We start from the raw sequence: 22,802 nt of genomic DNA, 5'->3' as shown, positions 1-22,802 counted from the left end.
GTCTTCGTCGGCCATTAGTCATATCGCTCGCTTCTCCCGCATCACGCGATCTCCTGAGAGAGACCTTGAGCCCTTTTGGGACATCTGACAGTAGTGGTCAGCACCCCCCTGAAGGGGCAGGGGGGCAGAGTGGAATTGGAGGGCGTATCCGTGGCTCATCGTTGTTCGCACCCAGGAGTCCTGGGTGCAGGCTTGCCATAGGTCGAGTCTGGTCAGTCTGTTGGTGGGGGGGGGGTTGGCGATGGCGAATTTTTTCACTTATTTCAAGCTAAAAAAAAAAAAAAATGTTTAAAATAAGTGAAAAAAGACAAAACAAGGACAAAATACAAAATACAACATATTCAAGGCAAATTTTCTTTGAAACAAGTGTTATTATCTTGCTTGTTAAGGAAATGTATCTTATTTTAAGGATGGTTAGATTTTTTAGCCTGGAAACAAGATAAATATACTTGATAAGACTTGTATTTTTTGCAGTGTGAGCTCCGAAGAGGAATAATAGTAGAGTAGTCGAAGGATATAATCTGATGAGGAAACCTAAATCCGAGTAGGAGAGCGCACTTCTCAAGCTTTAGGATCGCAAGCAAAATCGTCAGCACATTCACAGGCAGGTGGAAGAAGAAATGGCAGGGCCCCTATTGGGCAGCTTTGGTACATGCTTTTAATGATTGGCAGGTTAGAAGGCTCTTCCCATTAGGTAATGGCTGTCTTTCGATTTGAAAGTGAACTCTAGTCCCGCCACTGGCTATGCCTGCTTGAAATTATATATTTTAATCCTTCATCTGTGTACAGTTTCCGAGGTCTAAACCACATTGATCGAGTTGTCTGAGTGGTCTTTATCACTGCAAAATGGTCCCTTCTTATATGCATGAAATTGTTAGTGTATGGTTTTATGCAGTTTTAACTGTTACATATGTAGCGGTCTCAGTCCATTGCATGTTTTTCACTTTGATTACTTTGGTTAAATAAACCAATATCACATTTGGATGTTTTAATTTGTGTTCTCCCCCTCCAGTTCCTGTGCAGTCCGATGTATAATTGAATAATTGAATAGAGTATTTAAAGCCCCTGTGTCGCCAATTAAGGGGTGGCCACTCCTTTGATGTGTAGTCATTCAATTATTGAAAGGCATAACACAAATTCTGTCTGCATTAGCCTTGTTGAAAATGAAACCGAATGTGTTGACATGGCACTGCCCCAGTCTCAGCATTGTCTCATGAAAATGACAACACTTCCATTTTCTCTGATAGGGAGAGATGATGTTATGTTGTGATAACGGCATAATGGCACGTTATGTCGTGATCACAAGTTAATGGGAGGTAATTTATGTCGTGATCACGAGATAACTAGGGGGCTAGTTGACCTTAATCTGTTTAAAGAACTGTATATGAAAGATCAAACGGTAACAGTCAAGGAAGTACACAGAAAAGATGTACTGAAGAATTACTTTTCTTGTACTTCTGTCATTTTGAAACTAATTCGTATTATGCCTGATTTGTAATTTTGTACTGTATTTTTGCAATTTAGTTTTTCTCTTGTATCCTGTAAGTCATTCTGTATAAGGGCACCTGCCTAGAGATAATAATTGTATTATCAAGGCAAATTTACATGGTGAATGTCTGTATTTTAATTTTTTTGCATAGCCCAGAATAAGACAAAGAAAATAAGTAATATTTTATATTTTATAAGTAATAAGTAACAATTACAGAATTATAGTTAAAAGTGCTGCAGTTTAGTTACATTGTAATAAAATAGTTAAGCATTTAACTGTATACAGAGTGCCTAAGGCATCAGAAATAAGTAAAAGATAATATTTTCACCACTAGAGTAATACAAATAAGTAAACACTAAATAAATAGATAAATAAATAATAAGAATAAATAGTCATGGCATCCTCTAAGTCTCAGAAGGACCAGGATTTGTTTGTTAAAGACCATGTTAAGGACACATTTAGTAAAGTCAGATGAAAACTGTTACTCAAAGGCTGGAATCCACATAAGCCAGCCACTGGGCAAAGAGACTGGTGGAGGAATTAAATTAAGATTGATAGTGCTGCAATAAGTACAGTTTACAGATGTTTCTCACAGTGAGGGCCTTGCCTATTTTACCAAGTCTGCATGTGACACAGGAAGAAAGAGCAAGAGAGAGCAATAGGAAGTGGTGGAGTTCTGTGAGTTCCTGTATATTGTCTCCAGTGCCTCAGTGTCCAAGTGAAATAAGACTAAGTGTGAGTGTTTTCCTATCTCACTGGGAGTGCTCACACTCTGAAGACTATGGATACAGATGGTCTTTACATTGCACTACAGAGACCAAATCAGGACATTTATGACACTTTGAACTCCAGAGGAGAGAAAGAGATGAGAAGAGGACAGAGAGGTGGTGAGCACAGTACTGAAATACTGATGGACTTGCACTGATATACACTCATTAGAGAAATAGAGAGAAGTGGTATCAATCAAGTAAAATTTAATTATCTAGCACACGCTGGAATATTTCAGTAATTTTCATAAAGTTCTCTATAATTTAAATCTGGTACAAAGCTTGTAAAGACTTACTTATAAAGACTGCTTCTATCAAATATTGAGTTGACAGTTCTGAATACTTACGGAATCAACATATATATATATTATTCAATAAAATGAAACTGTAACAATATAAAAGTCTGGTCTGAATAACTAATAAGTGAGAGTGCGGCTACACAATTTAATTTTCTTTATATATTTTTGCCTTATTTGGGCCAGCACCTCATAGAAGTGAAGACGCTGTAGTGCACAGATGTACTTAAGTTACATATATATATATATATATATATATTTTTTTTATTTATCTTTAGTTTGTGCTGACATTGACCGTAACTTACTTACCCTAAAAAGTGTTCAGTTTTAGCTTTCAAATTTTGAATAAAATATTAAGTAAAGAAAGTGTATGCATAATTTTGTAACTTCACAAAAGAAGAACCATAGGAAAGGTCTGAATACTTTTGCAAGACACTGTATACAGCTCTGGAAAAAATGAAGAGACCAACCCAAGTTCAGAAATCAATATTAAGTGGTCTCTTAATTTTTTCCAGAGCTGTATAGTGACTTAAAGTTTTCTTTGTATAATGGTGGTCAGAACTTCCCTCTTTATATATATATAAATATATATATATATATAAAGTTCTGACCATAATTTTACAAGGGAAGTGCAGTCACTATATACAGCTATGCTGGTTAGTAAAACCTTAATTTTGTTCAAATTATGTTCATTTCAATAAATATTTATATTAACAAAACAAAACAATATTTAAACTAGACTTTTGAACACTGATTAATCTAAGAGAACACTGAAATGAGTGAAGACCTGAAGACAGGTTTAAAGTCTGCACTTTAATTGATTTATATCTATGTGTGTATAATAATCATCCTCTCTCTGTCTTTCTAAAGTCCAGTCCTGTAGGACAAATCCTGCCTTCATCACTCTTGGAGTCACAGTGTGCATACTCCTACTCACAGTCATTGTCATGGGGATACTCTGTAGGTTTTATCTTATTCATTCAATTTACTGTATACTGCATGTGTGTGTGTGTGTGTATGTATGTATGTATGTATATATATATATATATATATATATATATATATAGTATGTATGTATGTATGGGCTACAGACCTATTTGATCAAATGCAGATCACCAACCCACACTTGCATGTGAATTATATATTTTTTAGCAATGATACATGTAGAATAAACACAAAATCAGACTACATTGGCTAATGCTTGCAATTAAACACCACACAAACATCACACAATTATCCTGAAGATTACCACTTTGTAGTCTGCTAACTAAATAACAGAAATAAGACATCACTCCAGGGTTGGTGCCACATCCACAGTGAAGCTGCTGTCCACCCAGTTTGATTATTCTTTGATTTGATAAATAATGAATATGCTAAATAATGTTTTGAACATTTAGGGTCAAGTTCAACTAACTAAAAGATGCAAATTAACTGGGGATGATCCTGTGGTTAGTACGTAGCTCTGTACTAACTCTCCAAGTTCACTGCAATTGACCCTTGATGACTATAATATAGGATGTTTATGACACACTGATTTTGTTATTCTGCACAAACTTTGACCAATTTAGCAAATGGTTTTCTTCTAATGATTCTGCAGATTCTGGATCCCATCTAACACACAAATTAGTGTTTGTGATACACAGTAATACTATTATAAATACTAGGCATTGATATAACAGTAATGTATATTATCATATATAGAGACATGCTCAAATTTGTGGGTACCCCTCCACAAAAAATGAAGAATGCACAATTTCCTCTGAAATAACTTGAAACTGACAAAAGTAATTGGCATCCACCATTGTTTATTCCATATTTAATAGAAATCAAACTTTGCTTTTGATTCAACATAATATTGTAAATAATAAAACAAATGAAAATGGCATGGACAAAAATGATGGGACCACTAGAGGCAGTCACTACAATCAAATGTTTTCTGTAGCTCTCAATAAGACTTCTGTACCTGTTAACAGGTAGTTTGGCCCACTCTTCCTGAGCAAACTGCTCCAGCTGTCTCAGGTTTGATGGATGCTTTCTCCAGACTGCAAGTTTCAGCTCTTTCCATAGATGTTCGATAGGATTCAGATCAGGATTTATAGAAGCCACTTCAGAACAGTCCAATGTTTTATGTTTTGTTCTTATCCATTCTTGGGTGCTTTTAGCTGTGTGTTTTGGATCATTATCCTGTTGGAGGACCCATGACCTGCGACTGAGACAGAGCTTTCTGACACTGAGCAGTACGTACATAACCGAGCCTCATCCATGTTTCACTGTAGGTATGGTGTTCTTTTCTTTGAAAGCTTCATTTTTTCGTCTGCGAACATAGAGTTGATGTGACTTTTTAGAGCTGATGAGCTCCAGTTTTGAATCATCTGTCCAAAGGACATTCTCCAAGAAGGATTGTGGCTTGTCAATATGCATTTTAGCAAATTCCAGTCTGGCTTTTTTATGTTGTTCTTCCAAAAGTGGAGTCCTCCTGGGTCTTCTTCCATGGGGGCCACTTTCGCTCAAAAAGCAATGGATGGTGCGATCAGAAACTGACGTACCTTCACCTTGGAGTTCAGCTTGTATCTCTCTGGCAGTTATCCTTGGTTCTTTTTCTGCCATTCACACTATCCTTCTGTTCAGTCTGGGGTCGATTGTCTTCTTTCAGCCATGCCCAGGGAGGATGGCTACAGTTCTATGGACCTTGAACTTCTTAATAATATTTGTAAATGTTGTCTTTCTGATCTCCTCGGACAACTCTCTCCTTTGCTTTCTCTGGTCCATGTTCAGTATGGTGCACACAATGATACCAAACGGCACAGAGACTACTTTCCTCCATTTAAATTGGCTGAATGACTGATTACAAGATTGGAGACATGAGTGATACTAATTAAAGAAACTAATTTGTTTGGAATATCACTATAATCCAATTATTTATTATCTTTTCCAAGGGGTACCAACAAATGTGTCCAGGCCATTTTAGAATATGTTTGTAGAATGAGTAATAATTCACCTCTTTTCACAGCTTCTTTGCTTTATTCTATGACATACCAATGGCATGCAAGTATACATGATGCAATAGCTTTTAATTTAATCACTTTTCAGGAGGAATGAAGCATTATGTCAATGAACCGTAAGGGTACCAACACATTTGTGCACGTCTGTATATCAAGTTTTCAAAACGCCAATGTGTGAGTTATCTTTCAAGTTGGAAGCACTGCCAAAGGGGGAGGGGTTTCTGCGCACTTCCGTAGGAACCTAATTGAAACATCACTCTATCAAAGCTGTAATTGGCCCCTGTGCCCATCACTCAAAGAGGTCCCTTCCACTTCCTGTTTGTATAAAAGTTGATGTCTGCACAGGATCTTCCTCTTTTGCATCTTCGCTGGACTTGAGAAAGTGAGCTCTCTGTGTCTTGTGTGTTTGTGCATCAGACCATTTACAAATTGCGTATTTCGGTTGGCTGGCTTCATGTATAGTGTTGTTCACCACCATTTCACTGCATCTTTGTCTCTGTCTTGTCTTTATATTAGTTATATTTATAGCTAAATTCTGTTCCATCCACGCACCGGAGGTCCGGCTGTGCTTTCGGTTTCAGTTTCGGTTCACAAGAAGAGCCTTTTAAAAATAATAGACGTGTTAATACAGTGCCTTATATTATCCAACTGCTTGCTGTGCTAGTTTTTTGTCCGCAGGGCTTTTTCCTCCACTGTGGGAGCGTTAGCAGCGGCAGTAAAAAGTCTGTGTGTGCTAGGCGAAGATTAAGAGACGGCGCGCCCGGAGCCACAGGTATAGTAAAGGGGGGAAAGATGATGAGGATTCAGGGGGCCCTGAGAGGGGGGGGGCCTGAGGGGAGGGGGCCCTGATCTCCCACCCCGGCACCTCGGCAGCTATCCTACCCCTGGACCGTACTTCGCCAGCACCCACTTTTTATTTCAGGCGGCCCTGAAATCCTGGCTATGCTCCTGCCCGAAGCCCTGGTCCTACACTGGATGCTGCTGTAACCACCACCGTGCCCGGCAATCCCCCTCTCCGGCGAGTAGGGCAGGGGCATAGCACAGCAGGGGCTTAGTGGCTCTGGATCTCTGTCTATCCCCAAGCCCCGCTGTCTCCTCCTCCAGCACGCATCATTATGCAGCCGCACCTGCTGCTCCTACTACACCTGCTGTCGCGGCTGCGTCTACTTCAGCAGCTGCTTCCCCCACGCAGGCACGAGAGAGACAATGGAGAACGGGCCCCCTCCTCTTCTTCCAGATCGTCGCCAGCCCCATCCCCACCGTGACGTTGGCACCAAAGGTCCAGCTCCGCGGACAGGCAACGAGACTCGGCCATCCTCACCTTAAACAGCAGGATGGACCAGATCTGCACTTTCCTGGCCGCACAAGCAGCACACCAGGCCCCGCCACCCTCTGCACCATGACACTCCACCGCCAGTGCACACACCGCGCCACTGGAGTTGGAAGGGAGTCTGTTGCACGCGGGCTCAGAGCTTGAGGCAGAACTCATGGAGGAGGAATTGGTCTCAGCCACCCCTCCCCCTCCATGGAGTGATGACACTCACCCTACTCCTGCGGGACAGGACCAGGAGTTCTGGGCCGTAATCCAGAGGGCCGTGGACTGTTTCCAGATCCCCTGGCCCTCTGATCCCACCCAGCCATGCTCCAGGTTCGGGAGAGGTCATCACTTACAGCGGCCCCACTCGGGCCCTCCCACTGCTCCCGGACTTCCTCTACGAGATGATAGTGACCTGGGACCAACCGGCAACCATCCGGAGGCTAATGCCAGGACCCAGGATGTGTCTGAAGTGGGCCTGGTGGACTTCCCACAGGTGAACTCCACCATAGCCATGCTTGTCTCCCTACCTCCGCTCTATGTGCCTCGTGTGATTGCGCGGAGGGTGCAGTAACTTTTTCCTGCACCCCACGATATATATAGCTCCTTTGTTACGACATAGTTCCTTTGTATACCTGGTGTGGCCTCGCCCCTAGCTGTGCTAGTGGAGCAACTGGACGCCATTCCCATATTACGCGGAGAGAACTGCTTTCTGCACCCCATGATGTATATTGTTGTTATGACATCACAGTGGAGCTGGCTGTACTGTTCTGTACTGTTCAGTTGAGCGAGGATGCTCCTGTGCTGCGCAGAGGCGGCATGCATGTTCCTGCTGCCCATGTTGAATATACTGTTGTGTCCAGCTGTGGCTACTCAGCTGTGTGTTATTTAGTGGGTCTGTGGCCCTGCTCCTACAGGATCAGGGGTCCACTGCCACATTAATACATAGAGGGCACACAAGATTGCCCTGCGCATTATATATTGTGCAAGTAGATCTACGGCCTCATTCCTAGCTGTGCTAGTGGAGCAGCCAGCCTTGCTATGTTAAGTGGAGGATGTAAGAATTTGCCTCTGTAGCCCTGCTTTGTATATGCTGATTGTAGACAGTTCCCAGTGTGAGCATGACTGCGGTCCTTGCCCCTGTGTCCGCTAACGTTTCAGTGGCAGTGTTTCAGTTGTTGTGTGCCCCCGGTGCTAACACTGACCGACGCCCCCGCTGCTGTGCTGCTTATGGAGTGCCTAGCGGGACTGGCCACTGTAAGTGCCTCTCCACTAATTAGCGGACACGGGTGCCTTGCAACACACACCGGAGTGTAGGATACAAGCCATAGACCCGTAGGCTTAACCACACTATGTCTGGGGTCCAAGGGGGTCGAGAGTAGTAGACCACCAGCTGTAGTGGGATCTAAAACAAGGCCTGCACACATTGACAAGGAGGCATAGCAGAGCTCAGTCCCAGCAAGCTGAGAGAGTGAGATCTCCTACAGCCGCAGCTGTGGGCTGCAGTGCGGGCGCAAACCGGCAGAGGAGCACCACACATGGGCGAGATCTCTTATGACACACTGTGGCTTAGGTCAGGCAGCGGGGCCTCAGATTTTACTGCCGCTGCTAGCTCTACTGTGGAGGAAAAAGCCCTGTGGAGATATATACAGTGAGGGAAAAAAGTATTTGATCCCCTGCTGATTTTGTACGTTTGCCCACTGACAAAGAAATGATCAGTCTATAATTTTAATGGTAGGTGTATTTTAACAGTGAGAGACAGAATAACAACAAAAAAATCCAGAAAAACGCATTTCAAAAAAGTTATACATTGATTTGCATGTTAATGAGGGAAATAAGTATTTGACCCCTTCGACTTAGTACTTGGTCGCAAAACCCTTGTTGGCAATCACAGAGGTCAGACGTTTCTTGTAGTTGGCCACCAGGTTTGCACACACATCTCAGGAGGGATTTTGTCCCACTCCTCTTTGCAGATCCTCTCCAAGTCATTAAGGTTTCGAGGCTGACGTTTGGCAACTCGAACCTTCAGCTCCCTCCACAGATTTTCTATGGGATTAAGGTCTGGAGACTGGCTAGGCCACTCCAGGACCTTAATGTGCTTCTTCTTGAGCCACTCCTTTGTTGCCTTGGCTGTTTGTTTTGGGTCATTGTCATGCTGGAATACCCATCCACGACCCATTTTCAATGCCCTGGCTGAGAGAAGGAGGTTCTCATCCAAGATTTGACGGTACATGGCCCCATCCATCGTCCCTTTGATGCGGTGCAGTTGTCCTGTCTCCTTAGCAGATAAACACCCCCAAAGCATAATGTTTCCACCTCCATGTTTGACGGTGGGGATGGTGTTCTTGGGGTCATTCCTCCTCCTCCAAACACGGCGAGGTGAGTTAATGCCAAAAAGCTCGATTTTCGTCTCATCTGACCACAACACTTTCACCCAGTTCTCCTCTGAATCATTCAGATGTTCATTGGCAAACTTCAGACGGGCCTGTACATGTGCTTTCTTGAGCAGGGAGACCTTGCGGGCGCTGCAGGATTTCAGTCCTTCACGGCGTAGTGTGTTACCAATTGTTTTCTTGGTGACTGTGGTCCCAGCTGCCTTGAGATCATTAACAAGATTCTCCCATGTAGTTCTGGGCTGATTCCTCACCGTTCTCATGACCATTGAAACTCCACGAGGTGAGATCTTGCATGGAGCCCCAGACCGAGGGAGACTGACAGTTATTTTGTGTTTCTTCCATTTGCGAATAATCGCACCAACTGTTGTCACCTTCTCACCAAGCTGCTTGGCGATGGTCTTGTAGCCCTTTAAGAGAGTGGTCCTAATCTCAGCTCGTTACCTGTATAAAAGACACCTGGGAGCCAGAAATCTTGCTGATTGATAGGGGATCAAATACTTATTTCCCTCATTAACATGCAAATCAATTTATAACTTTTTTGAAATGCGTTTTTCTGGATTTTTGTTGTTGTTATTCTGTCTCTCACTGTTAAAATACAACTACCATTAAAATTATAGACTGATAATTTCTTTGTCAGTGGGCAAACGTACAAAATCAGCAGGGGATCAAATACTTTTTTCCCTCACTGTATATATAAATATAATCTTCTGGTATTTTTTTTCAAAAAGAAAAAAAAAAAGAAAAGTATCTCCCACAATACATTAATTAACTTATCCTGGGCCTTATCTACAGGGTGGAATAACAATGCAGACTGGGAGAGCAGACTGGGGGAGATGGAGATGGACATGGAGAGATACAATAAAGCACTGGATACATTGTGTGTGAAACTGTCCCCTAGAGAGAAAGGTAAATGTGTAATTGCACAGGAGAGAGACACAGAAGATACACAGGTGTTTACAAGCCCAAACAGTATTTGTATGCATGAATCACTTGTCTGTGTGTCTGCCTATACAGAGCATCATTGCTGTCCAGTGGGATGGAGGGCAGCAGGCAATGTGAGCTGTTACTACATGTCTACTGAAAAGAAAACCTGGGAATCTGCAAAACAGTCCTGTTCGTTACTGGGAGCTCGACTGGTTGTGATTAAGCACAAGAGAGATCTGGTTAGTACAACAGCAAAACACCAATTACAGTTTTAGATGAATATATATATATATATATATATATATATATATATAAAGAGAAGGAACTATAGGGAATAGGAGCAATAGAAAGAAACATCTGCTTTTCAGATATACATATGCACTGTAACACAGCTGGGGTTTGGAGAGTGGGATTCTTAGGATCTGGGTTGCCATACAAAGATAAGTGCTGCAACAGCTGCGTAGAGCAGTGACTCTGGAGGCTTGGTGTTACTCAGGAAATCAATAGTATTTTCAAAGGCCTGAACGAAAAAGGAAAATACGAAATAGCCCCAGTGTTTGGGGCTGACTAACACAGTGAAGTATGGCCCTATCTATGTCCCAGACTATTAAACTGTTTTCTGGTAATAATACTCAGGTAATGGTTGTGGTCATTAAGTAGATCTTATACTCATGTTACTGTTGTGGTGTGACCGTAGAGGGATCAGTTTTTTCATATATAATGCCCTTCATGAACCACGACATGTGCAGTGCCATAAAACACACACATTTCGTAACTTTCAGACACAGAACATTGAATTAGGAAATACTTTTAGACTCTAGACAATTACAAAGACAAACAGACGTGAGAGACACGTGAGATGCAGAAAAAGACACACAAAGACACTGTCCCAGATTCAAGACAATGCAGCCTCCACAATCCCAGATAAAACTGTTTGTGTCCAGGTTGGGCTTATTTGCTCTGTCTCTCTACAGGATGGCATTTTAAAGATAGTAAATCATGATATTAATTACTGGATTGGACTGGGAAAGGACAGCAGTGGTGAATGGAGCTGGATTGATGGTCGACCAATGAACACAACAGTGTAAGTTTGGTGATGAGGGCAGTGTCAGTGTGGGATGTACTCAGCACTATAATACATCTGGACATCCATAGCAGAAGAATTATTACAATTTCTTGCCCCACTATTATAAATGACAGCATTGCAGGTTATGTATCAAATGAAAGGGGATAAAAAGGGACTTTTGTATTACAGTGGCTCTCAAAAGTGTTCACCCCACATTTACAAATGTCTTTGTGTTACAACATGAAATCAGAATGGATTTAATCAGGAGGTTTTGCCACATATCAACACAGAAAATGTCCATAATGTCAAAGTGAAAAATATGATCTGGGAATTGTTCTGAATTAATTACAAATACAAAACAGAAAATACTTGAATGCATAAGTAATCACCGCTTCAGTCAATATTTGGAAGAGGCACCTTTGGCAGTCATTAGTCTATGTGGATAAGTCTATCAGCTTTGCACATCTGGACCCAGCAGTTTTTGCCCATTATTCTTTGCAAAATTGCTCAAGCTCCATCAAGTCGGATGGGGGACCTTTGGTGAATGGTAATTTTCAACTCTTTCCTCAGATTCTCAGTTGGATTGAGGTCCTGGCTTTGACTGGGCCATTCCAGGACATTGACCTTTTTGTTTTTAAGCCATTCCCATGTAGCTTTGGCTGTATGTTTGGGGTCATTGTCCTGCTGGAAGATAAATCTTCTCCCAAGTCTCTTGCAGATTCAATAGGTTTTCTTCCAGAATGACTTTGTACTTTGCTGCATCCATTTTTCCCTCTATCTTTACAAGGTTTCCAGGCCCTGACACAGAGAAGCACCATAGCATGATGCTGCCACCACCATGCTTCACTGTAAGGATGGTGTTCTCAGGATGTGGTGTTAGGCTTGCACCAAATGTAGCGCTTAGCATTGAGGCCGAAAATGTTGGTCTCATCAGACCATAGAATCTTCCTCCACTTGGTCTGAGAGTCTCCCACATGCCTTCTGGCAAACTCTAGCCAAGATTTGATGTGAGTCTCAACAATGGCTGTTGTTTTGCCACTCTCCCATAAAGACCACTTTTGTGAAACAGTATGCACAGTGTCTCCCAGCTGAGTCATGGAAGACTGTAACTCCTTCAGAGTTGCCATAGGCCACTTGGTGGCCTCCCTGACTAGTGCTCTTCTCGCCCGGATACTCAGTTTTTGAGGACGGCCTGATCTAGACAGATTCACAGTTTTGCCATATTCTCTCCATTTCTAAATAATTGACTTTACTGTGCTCCAGGGAATATTCAATGCCTTGGAAATGTTTTTATATCCTACCCCTGATTGGTGCTTTTGAAGAAACTTATTCCGGATTTGCATTGAATGTTCCTTCGTCTTCATTATGTTTTTGTTAGGAATTGTACTAACCAACTGTGGGACCTGCCAGAGACAGGTGTATTTAACCTGAAATCATGTGAAACACCTTAATTGCAGAGACTCCATTCAGCTAATTATGTGACTTCTAAAGACAATTGGTTTCACCACAGCTCAATCAGGTGTGTCATAGCAAAGGGAGTGATTACTTATTCATTCATTTTTTTTTTTTTAAGTTAACATTAATATAGTATTATTATTACTACTGCTAACAGGACTTATTATTATTATTATTATTATTATTATTATTATTATTATTATTATTATTATTATTATTATTATTATTAATAATAATAATAATATGAATATAGTATACTCATAGTATTTGTATTCTGTTCATAGTGAGATGTTCTGAGGTGATCAGACTGTTTCAGTGACTCTACTCTCTCTCTCTCACAGGGACGCAGTGAATGAGCACTGGGGAGGGGATTGTGCTGTTGTTTACCGATGGGGGTCAGACATTTGTCGTTTCACACCCCTGCAACTCAACAATATTCTCAATATGTGAGCATCAGTCTACATCTGTGTGACAACCTGTCCTGGAGGAAAAGTTCAGTATTTGATAGAGTAGGCACTTTTACACTGCCATTTCTGATCCGGATCAAATGCATCAGTACATTTGATCAGGATCAGTGGTGTCGGGGCTACACTGCCACTTGATTAGGAACAGCTGTCAGCAGCCCCAGGAGTCTACACATGTGCACTAGCATGGAAGTCCAAACTTAATTATATGTATGTATTAAATCAGTCATTTACAACACAGAGATATATCTCTATTATTCTAACAAGTTAAACCAACCCACTTACATATTTTTTTGCAACCAAAGGATTTTAAATAAAAATACTGTAATTGTGTAAGTGTAATTGTAATTGTGTAGAAGTTATCAATGGCTTTTTAGGCGATTGTTTGTAGCTATTTAAAGCTATTTAATATTTCTAACTAAGCTTAAATTTTTAAATATTAATAGAGAAGTAACAGTTACTGCATCCAGCCCTGTTTCCTGACCACATATATGTGTCAGTGAGTCAGAAACCACAGAGCTCAGAGTGTTGATAGCTCATGTGCTTGTATTGTGCCTATTTTTCCCAAACGCAACAAACTGCGATGCACTGTGTGTTCTGACACCTTTCTATCAGAACCAGCATTCACTTTTTCAGCAATTTGAGCTACAGTAGCTCGTCTGTTGGATCGGACCACACGGGCCAGCCTTCGCTCCCCACGTGCATCAATGAGCCTTGGCCGCCCATGACCCTGTCGCCGGTTCACCGCTTGGACCACTTTTGATAGGTACTGACCACTGCAGACCGGGAACACCCCACAAGAGCTGCATTTTTGGAGATACTCTGACCCAGTCGTCTACCAATCACAATTTGGCCCTTGTCAAAGTCGCTCAGATCCTTACGCTTGCCCATTTTTCCACATCAACTTTGAGGACAAAATGTTCACTTGCTGCCTAATATATCCCACCCACTGACAGGTGCCATGATAACGAGATTATCAGTGTTATTCACTTCACCTGTCACTGGTCATAATGTTATGGCTGATGGGTGTATAGCCACAAATACCTGCTGTTTCACGTCAAATATTTATCTACTGCCCTCTAATGGATTATTTGGGAATTGTAATCAGAATATCAGAATTTAGCACTGCTCTTGAAATGAATGTTTCAGTTCCAGCCCATGTTATCAAGGAATTTCCAGGAAGTCAGGGTATGATCCAAATAAATATGACTTTTTGATTAATGTGAGTGTATTCATATTTGAAATTTTAGTAGGCAATGTATAAGTTACATATTGGTTAAAATGTATCTATCAGATATTAACTTATCTCCTGGTAATCTGTTTTTAGAGAGCCTTTTTTCAAATATCAAATAACTACAGGTATAATAATATCAAGGGTTTCTCAGGGTTACTAAAGATTTTTATCATTTACAAATCAATAACATTTTAATACTCTAAAAGTGGCAATAAGCAATAGGCCAAACCGAGATACAACTGTACTTCAGAAAGCCGTTTATTGCGATAATCCCCTAACACCTTAGCAACCCAAAAAATATACATAAAACAATTACTTTCAAATAATTAAAACTATGGAAAATAACTGACAAAATGAAAAGGGAAAAAAATAACAATAAACATCTATTTCCTGGAGGGGAAGCTCCAACAGGAATAGGAATTAGGAAAATAAGAAAAAAAACGAACAAAAATGGGAAACATGAAGGCCAAGGAAATATAAAGAACAGAAGTAGGAGACAAGGGGAAACATGCTTGCTTATGTTAAATGTCAGAAAGTCCTTGCAAAACAATCTACAAAAACAAACAAACAAACAAACAAACAAAAAGAATTGTCCCAACTACTCCAAAAAAAATATTTCAATGGGGGATCGTGATTACTGTTCTGTACAAAAGTGAAGCAGATTCCTTACAGTACCAAAGTACAAAACAAAAGTCCCAAATCGAGTTCTTACCCAGCCGTCACTCAACACCTACAACAAAAATAGGCAACAGAAATCTCTTAGCACCATTTGTAAAGCGTCCATGCAGCTTCTGTTCTTTGCCAGGGTATGCGGAGAACATGTATTTACTCCACACAACAACGAGTAAAAATACCAAGACGAGACAAAATAAACACACAGAAGACTGGCATTGCCTTCACACAGCATCTCAGGGTGATGTCATCTCAGAAACAATCCTAAGCATCTCCTCCGGGATCACACTGCACCCGCGCCACGACCAGACCAGCCAAGATGAAACCAAAAACAAGGAACAAGAAGGAAGAAAAAAAAAAAAAACTGTCCTAAGCAGATGTACATGGCCTCATGTGGTGGAAAAAAGGTACTGCAGCTACTTAGTTTTTGTTTTTCAATTCAGTAGCACCACAACTTCCAAATAAGCTCAGGTGCAACAGATTGGCCTTCAAAATTCACACAATAGATTGAATGGAGTCCATCTATGGGTAATTAAAGTGGTTCACATGATTTTAGATTTAATACACCTGTCTCTGTAAGGTCCCACGGGTGGGTAGTGCATTCAAAGTAAAGCGGAATATTGGTGGGTTAAGATATTGTTGATATCAATTCAAAGACAGCCTTATCAGTATTGATGTTATATTTATCTATGGTGCAATACTTCACCCCCATGCTTGGTGCCAGGGCTGGCCTGTGGCATAGGCGGAGTAGGCAAAAGCTAGGGGCACCGTCCATCCATGATGATTGAAGATTTTTTTTTTTTTCTGAACGCCCCACCCCCCACTGCTAGCGTTAAGGAAACACTGTCAACACCCCCAACCCCCCCAAAAAAACCTCCCACACCCAGTAGCGCAGAAGAAACACCATCAGCGGACAAAAACAACATCAGCATCAGCCCCCCTCCCCCCCAGCTAGCACTGTGGACAAAACACCATCAGCACCCATCAAGGATTCCAGTTTTTTTCGCCTAGGGCGGCAGAACGTCCAGGGCCAGCCCTGCTTGGTGCTTCTTCCCAGGCTTCCTGTGGAAGAGAAGGCGGAAACGGATGAAAAGCTGCAGAGAATGCTACTAAACACCCGTGTGCCACATTGCAAGGTATTTATGTAGTGATGTATTGTTTTAGCTGGATTTTATAGTTTTAGTGTCCTACATTATTAAAGGCTATTGTACTGTTCTGCTGATTTTATACTTATTAGTTTTGAATATCTTGTATTTATCTGGATATTTAGGCTGTCAACTTCTTGCCTTGTGTTTTGACTGCTTTATTTTCATTGTGTACTTTGCAATATATTTGTTTGTAATAAATTGTTTGAACTTTTACCTGCTGTCTCGTTGGTGTACTAAGATCTGATTAAGTCCTGTGCAGGGGTTTAGGGTGCTGGGAGCTCCCCTTCTCAAAAAAGAGATGGCATAGTCAGCACTCCCATGTCAAGGCACCCTGAGTGTTGTGACACTCTGCAGGGTGCTGTACAGGAAGCATTATGTATTGAAGAAACACTTCCCTCTCCTCCTTTAGGGTAATCAGAGTTCAGTAAAAACTAATGTATTTTGCAGATACTATAGCCAGCAGAAATGTAATCTTCTACAATATAAGCTTCAAATCAGCTGAATGAAGTGAATTGAACTGCGCCTTCGAAAGCTCATCTAGCACTACATCAAGAGGGGATGGCAATGGCACCTCGCTTCCTTAAGAAACTTTGTAGCCAAGAATCGGTGCTAGGTGGTTCCACATCAATACAGACATGAAAAACATAAATGGTGGAAACATAGAGTGAGGATGTTGACCTCCCAGCATCCAACATCTCCAGCAAAATCTAAAAAACATTCTACCATAGGGCAAGATACAGAATCTTGCCCGTTTTCCAGACACCACATCTTGAAGCTCTGCAAATTAGTACTTGTAGAAGGAGCCCTCACATTCTGAACAATATCCACCACAGAGCACTAAGGATATAAGCCAATCCCACTCTGAGGCCAGATCTTTAGCTGGAACATTGCCAGGTCCAGATGCCACAGCGTACTATGTGCTGAAATACGAAATCCTCTCTCTGGGGAAGCTGCCATGGGTCCCCACAAAAAAGCGGGACAAGGGCAAGGAACCATGATCTCCTAGGCAGGGAGCAATCAGCAGCACTGTTGCTCTCTCTCCTGACTTTCTGCAGAATGTCTGGAAGGAGCGTGAGTGGGGGAAAGTCATACAAGACATGTAGTGGGCAGTGAGCAGAATCTTGTGAAGTGAAGAGATCTATGCTGAACCAGTCCCCAATGCATGACACCACTTGCCAGTGAAGGCACCACTCGGAGGCTAGGGGATCTCTTCTGCACATCTTTTCCACTGCCATATTGGTCAATCCCAGGAGATAAACTACCCTGACAGAGAGGAATACTTTATATACCAGACGTTTTAGCTTTGGACACCACAGCCCTTCTTGTCTGTTGTCCGTCTGAATCACCACACTCCATAAGACAAACAGGAAGTGCTTGAGGCCTAGGAATGTAGCCTTCTGAGGCTCTCTTTAGGTTTCACAGACTACTCTCAAGAGTATAACGTACCTCTGAACATTGGGTGGGGCATAGGTTAGGGTCAATAACTGATATAATTCAGAACAAAAAATTGGTCCTGAAGATTAATTTAATAAACCTGGAGTATCATTCCTTTTGCAGGAATTATTTGTAACAGTGACAACTGTTTTCTGCAGAAGCAAATGAAGCTCCAGGTTTATATTTAAAAACATTCTGGTAGGACAAAATACATAATTGCTCCCAGAAGTACACTACATAATTTAAGCTTGTTTTCTTTTTCATGTTTTTTTTTTTTAATCCGTTAGATTCAATTCTTCACATGAAGATCCAAAGTCATTCTTGCAGTGATCATTAGCACTGATGAAGCCCTGGCAGATATAGTTTGTCAATTGCATCCAGTTTCTCTAGATGAACATGGCAAACAACCACACTGTTCAGCTGAGAAAATTATACTGTGTTTACATTCTGTCTCTTGTTTACGCTGTGGACAGACCAAAGCCATCTTATGTCCAACCTGCATGCATACCTCCTAATTACGATAAGTGCTGGGTGACAGTCAAAACAATAACAACAACCTTGCTGGTTCTCATTTATTTTTTAGAGGTTAATTTGGGTACATTAATTACAAATACTCATAATCAAAAAGGAAAATAAAGCCACATGTTGAAAGACAATATTTGGTTATTTGAATACATATATATATATATATATATATATATATATATATATATATATATATAGTAACTTAGTTCCTCTCTGGTAGAGGATTACAATTATTTAAAACAAGTACATAAAATGCATAATTTATTAATTTTATCATGTCTAATACATTTATTATTAATGTAATTAATGAATGTAAAGAAGCAGAATGCTTTTCCTTAAAAAGCAAGGCATAGATATTGAAAATATGAAAATATGCATCCTTTAGATCCATCCACAACCAAGTTAACAACAAATATGATTTAAACCATTGCAATGGATGAAAAACACAACGACAGTGGGGGGATGACCACGGTGCTATACTGAATACAGGAAAGGAAACTGATAATATCTCTCACGGCATCTCTCAGACAAATGTGGTCAGTCTCAGTCGGCAGCATGCCGTCTGGTGCATCTTCTCCCTCTCCAACATGTCATAATTTCCTCTCAAACTAGGTGTATTTTGCAAAGTCTGTAAAATATCCCAAGAAGTGGGGCTTTTTCTGTTTAAGCTCAAGACTCAAAGACTTCCAGCTGTACATACAGTGAGGGAAAAAAGTATTTGATCCCCTGCTGATTTTGTACGTTTGCCCACTGACAAAGAAATGATCAGTCTATAATTTTAATGGTAGGTGTATTTTAACAGTGAGAGACAGAATAACTACAAAAAAATCCGGAAAAACGCATTTCAAAAAAGTTATAAATTGATTTGCATGTTAATGAGGGAAATAAGTATTTGATCCCCTATCAATCAGCAAGATTTATGGCTCCCAGGTGTCTTTTATACAGGTAACGAGCTGAGATTAGGAGCACTCTCTTAAAGGGGGTGCTCCTAATCTCAGCTCGTTACCTGTATAAAAGACACCTGTCCACAGAAGCAATCAATCAATCAGATTCCAAACTCTCCACCATTGCCAAGACCAAAGAGCTGTTCAAGGATGTCATGGACAAGACTGTAGACCTACACAAGGCTAGAATGGGCTACAAGACCATCGCCAAGCAGCTTGGTGAGAAGGTGACAACAGTTGGTGCGATTATTCGCAAATGGAAGAAACACAAAATAACTGTCAGTCTCCCTCGGTCTGGGGCTCCATGCAAGATCTCACCTCGTGGAGTTTCAATGATCATGAGAACGGTGAGGAATCAGCCCAGAACTACACGGGAGGATCTTGTTAATGATCTCAAGGCAGCTGGGACCATAGTCACCAAGAAAACAATTGGTAACACACTACGCCGTGAAGGACTGAAATCCTGCAGCGCCCGCAAGGCCCCCCTGCTCAAGAAAGCACATGTACAGACGCGTCTGAAGTTTGCCAATGAACATCTGAATGATTCAGAGGAGAACTGGGTGAAAGTGTTGTGGTCAGATGAGACCAAAATCAAGCTCTTTGGCATCAACTCAACTCGCCGTGTTTGGAGGAGGAGGAATGACCCCAAGAACACCATCTCCACCGTCAAATATGGAGGTGGAAACATTATGCTTTGGGGGTGTTTTTCTGGACAGGACAACTGCACCGCATCAAAGGGACGATGGATGGGGCCATGTACCGTCAAATCTTGGATGAGAACCTCCTTCCCTCAGCCAGGGCATTGAAAATGGGTCGTGGATGGGTATTCCAGCATGACAATGACCCAAAACACACAGCCAAGGCAACAAAGGAGTGGCTCAAGAAGAAGCACATTAAGGTCCTGGAGTGGCCTAGCCAGTCTCCAGACCTTAATCCCATAGAAAATCTGTGGAGGGAGCTGAAGGTTCGAGTTGCCAAACGTCAGCCTCGAAACCTTAATGACTTGGAGAGGATCTGCAAAGAGGAGTGGGACAAAATCCCTCCTGAGATGTGTGTGCAAACCTGGTGGCCAACTACAAGAAACGTCTGACCTCTGTGATTGCCAACAAGGGTTTTGCGACCAAGTACTAAGTCGAAGGGGTCAAATACTTATTTCCCTCATTAACATGCAAATCAATGTATAACTTTTTTGAAATGCGTTTTTCTGGATTTTTGTGTTGTTATTCTGTCTCTCACTGTTAAAATACACCTACCATTAAAATTATAGACTGATCATTTCTTTGTCAGTGGGCAAACGTACAAAATCAGCAGGGGATCAAATACTTTTTTCCCTCACTGTAAGTCTATATCAGAAATTATTAAACCATCAACTGCCAGGGGATACAGGCTCACAGGTAGCCCACAGGCTCTTTATTGAGCCTACCTCCACTTTACCCCATTGTGCACCACCCAGTACTGCACTACACATCCCTCCTCACGAGGGAAGAACGTGACATAGGAAGGCTATGCTATGGCTACCCCCTTCTGAAGACAAACCTGGGAGGTGCACCAACCAGTTGTTAGTTACGGTCTTACTTAGCGCAGTTTGGACTATATATTGATGCAGTTTCTGTAACCACAAATGGCTGCATTGCATATACTATTGTAGAGAGAGATTGTACAGTGTTGTTGTGTGCTTAGCTTTGCCTTTTCTGCAATCAGAACAGGCAGTTAATAGAGTTTAGCATTCCAGACATTCCAAGCACTTAGTTCAGCCGATCGCTGTACTACAGCGGGACTTGCGGACTCTGGACAAAGCAGTGTAATCCAATGTGGTTCAGGTGCGCACTCTCCTAATTAGTTACAGGTGGACTATTTAACAGCCCCCAGGACCTCCGCGCCAGCAGTCAGCACCAGTAGCCTTCAGTGCCCCCCCTTTCTGAAGGGCCACACTTACAAAGGGCAGGGACTCTAGCTGTGGGACTCCAGCAAGGAGAAGACTGCGAGGAGACTCCGCCCATCAACACCAGGCAGATATGACTATCTCTCTAATTCCAGTCCTGCTCTCTCCTTCCTCTTGGCATACATCTGCATCTACTTCCCTAATCCCCCCAACCTCATCTCTCTGCCTCTCCCCTCCTCATCCCTCCCCTCTATTCCCCTCTCTGGAGGATGGTGGAACTGCCACACAGCTTCCAACAAGGCCGACTTAATCTCCACCTTCGCCTCCCACCACTCTCTGGATTTCCTCGCTCTCACCAAGACATGGATCTCCCCTGAGAACTCTTCTCTGTCCCCCCTTTCTCTCCTCTATCATGACTAACAGCTTTGCATTCCACACAGTAGATCTCACCTCTACTCACCTCATTCTCACCTCTGTCCCCTCTCCTCCTAGGTCACAAACCCACATCATGTGCCCTGGACCTTCTCCCCACTCAGCTCCTGCAAGTGACTACTCCTGATCTACTCCCCTTCATCTCCTTGCTCCTCTCTGGCTGTTTCCCCTCTGCTTTTAAACAAACTGCTGTCATCCCACTCCTCAAGAAATCTACCCTTGACCCTACCTCTCCTCAGTACTACCTCCCTGTCTCCCTACTCCCCTTCCTCTTCCTTGTCTTCTATCTCCACCTGGATGCACTCGCACCACCTCAAGCTCAACCTCTCCAAATCTGATCTCCTCTTTTTTCCCCCCTCCTCCTCACCTTCTGCTGATCTCTCCATCTCAATCCCCTTGGAATCTATGACACTCGCTCCTTCTTCTTCCACTAAGAACCTAGGAGTCACCCTCGATTCTGCGCTCTCCTACACCCAGCACATCACCATGCTGACACTCACCTGCCGATTCTCCCTGAGCATACGTACGTTAAATCCGACCCTTCCTCATCAACTACTCAACTCAGGTGCTCATCCAGTCACTGGTCATCTCCCGTCTGGACTACTGCAACTTCCTCCTGGCCAGCCTACCAGCACCTACTACCCGCCCACTCCAGCTCATATAGAACTCTGCGGCTCGACTGGTATTCTCTCTGCCACGGTTCACACACGCCAATCCACTGCTCGGCTCCCGCCACTGGCTCCTGATCCTGGCACGCATTCAGTTCAAGACACTGACCTACCGCTGTCTCAACCAGACTGCACCAAAATCAGATTTGGCAACCATGGGAAAGACAGTCAAGCAAACAAAGACGACTGGGCAAAAGGAATAGTCGGGATCACGGAAGGTAGGTCGAACGATCAGGCAAACCGTTTTAGCAAGGAAGATCCAGAGGCGTAGAACTGAGAGAATGCTTTGGTCAATACACAGGTAAACAGGTTCAAAGCAATAACTGCTCGGTAATGCTGCTGTAATGCAAGGCAAGTCTTAGCATCTTTTGAGGTGAACAAAGTATACAGTTAGGTCCATACATATTTGGACAGATTTAAAAGGAAACAATCAAGATGTGCTTTAAGTGTAGACTTTCATCTTTAATTTGAGGGTAGTTATATCCAAATTGGATGAACAGTGTAGGAATTACACCCATTTTTATATGTGGTCCCCCACATTTAAGGGGGTCAAAAGTAATTGGACAAACTGTAATTGTATTATGTGCTGTATTATTGCACTGTTATATCCTGTAAGTCACCCTGGATAAGAGCATGTGCCAATCAATAAATAAATACATAAATTAATAAATAATTGATTAATTCATGCT

The 22,802-nt window shown here is 42.1% G+C and overlaps 1 protein-coding gene across 4 annotated transcripts; it reads left to right on the top strand.

The window, feature by feature from the left end:
- The first annotated feature begins 2,200 nt into the window (after positions 1-2,200).
- LOC136759174 (C-type lectin domain family 6 member A) lies at positions 2,201-13,516 on the top strand. 4 transcript variants are annotated; one of them, XM_066714052.1, is made up of 7 exons: positions 2,201-2,373; positions 3,423-3,512; positions 4,715-4,828; positions 10,058-10,171; positions 10,280-10,428; positions 11,164-11,273; positions 13,052-13,516. In XM_066714052.1, exons 1-7 carry the CDS (start codon positions 2,271-2,273, stop codon positions 13,158-13,160), a joined length of 789 nt encoding a protein of 262 aa, XP_066570149.1. In that variant the 5' UTR covers positions 2,201-2,270; the 3' UTR covers positions 13,161-13,516. The 4 variants fall into 4 exon arrangements, with proteins under 4 accessions (XP_066570149.1, XP_066570150.1, XP_066570148.1 ...); XM_066714053.1 differs by having other exon boundaries at positions 2,201-2,376; positions 4,715-4,789; XM_066714051.1 differs by having other exon boundaries at positions 2,201-2,376.
- The last annotated feature ends 9,286 nt before the right edge of the window (positions 13,517-22,802 follow it).

The sequence above is a fragment of the Amia ocellicauda genome, chromosome 9 (genome assembly GCF_036373705.1).
Source record: "Amia ocellicauda isolate fAmiCal2 chromosome 9, fAmiCal2.hap1, whole genome shotgun sequence".
In the NCBI taxonomy this organism is placed as follows: Eukaryota; Metazoa; Chordata; class Actinopteri; order Amiiformes; family Amiidae; genus Amia; species Amia ocellicauda.
The sequence above is the reverse complement of the archived record's forward strand: the minus strand, read 5'-3'. Positions and strand labels throughout refer to the sequence as shown.

Bases quoted from the DNA above. Each gene is read 5' to 3' on its own strand.
- LOC136759174 (XM_066714051.1), top strand. From the start codon at position 2,271: ATGGATACAGATGGTCTTTACATTGCACTACAGAGACCAAATCAGGAC. The intron at 2,377-3,422 runs GTGAGCACAGTA...GTCTTTCTAAAG, and splicing joins GAGAAGAGGACAGAGAGGTG to TCCAGTCCTGTAGGACAAAT. The intron at 10,172-10,279 runs GTAAATGTGTAA...CTGCCTATACAG, and splicing joins ACTGTCCCCTAGAGAGAAAG to AGCATCATTGCTGTCCAGTG.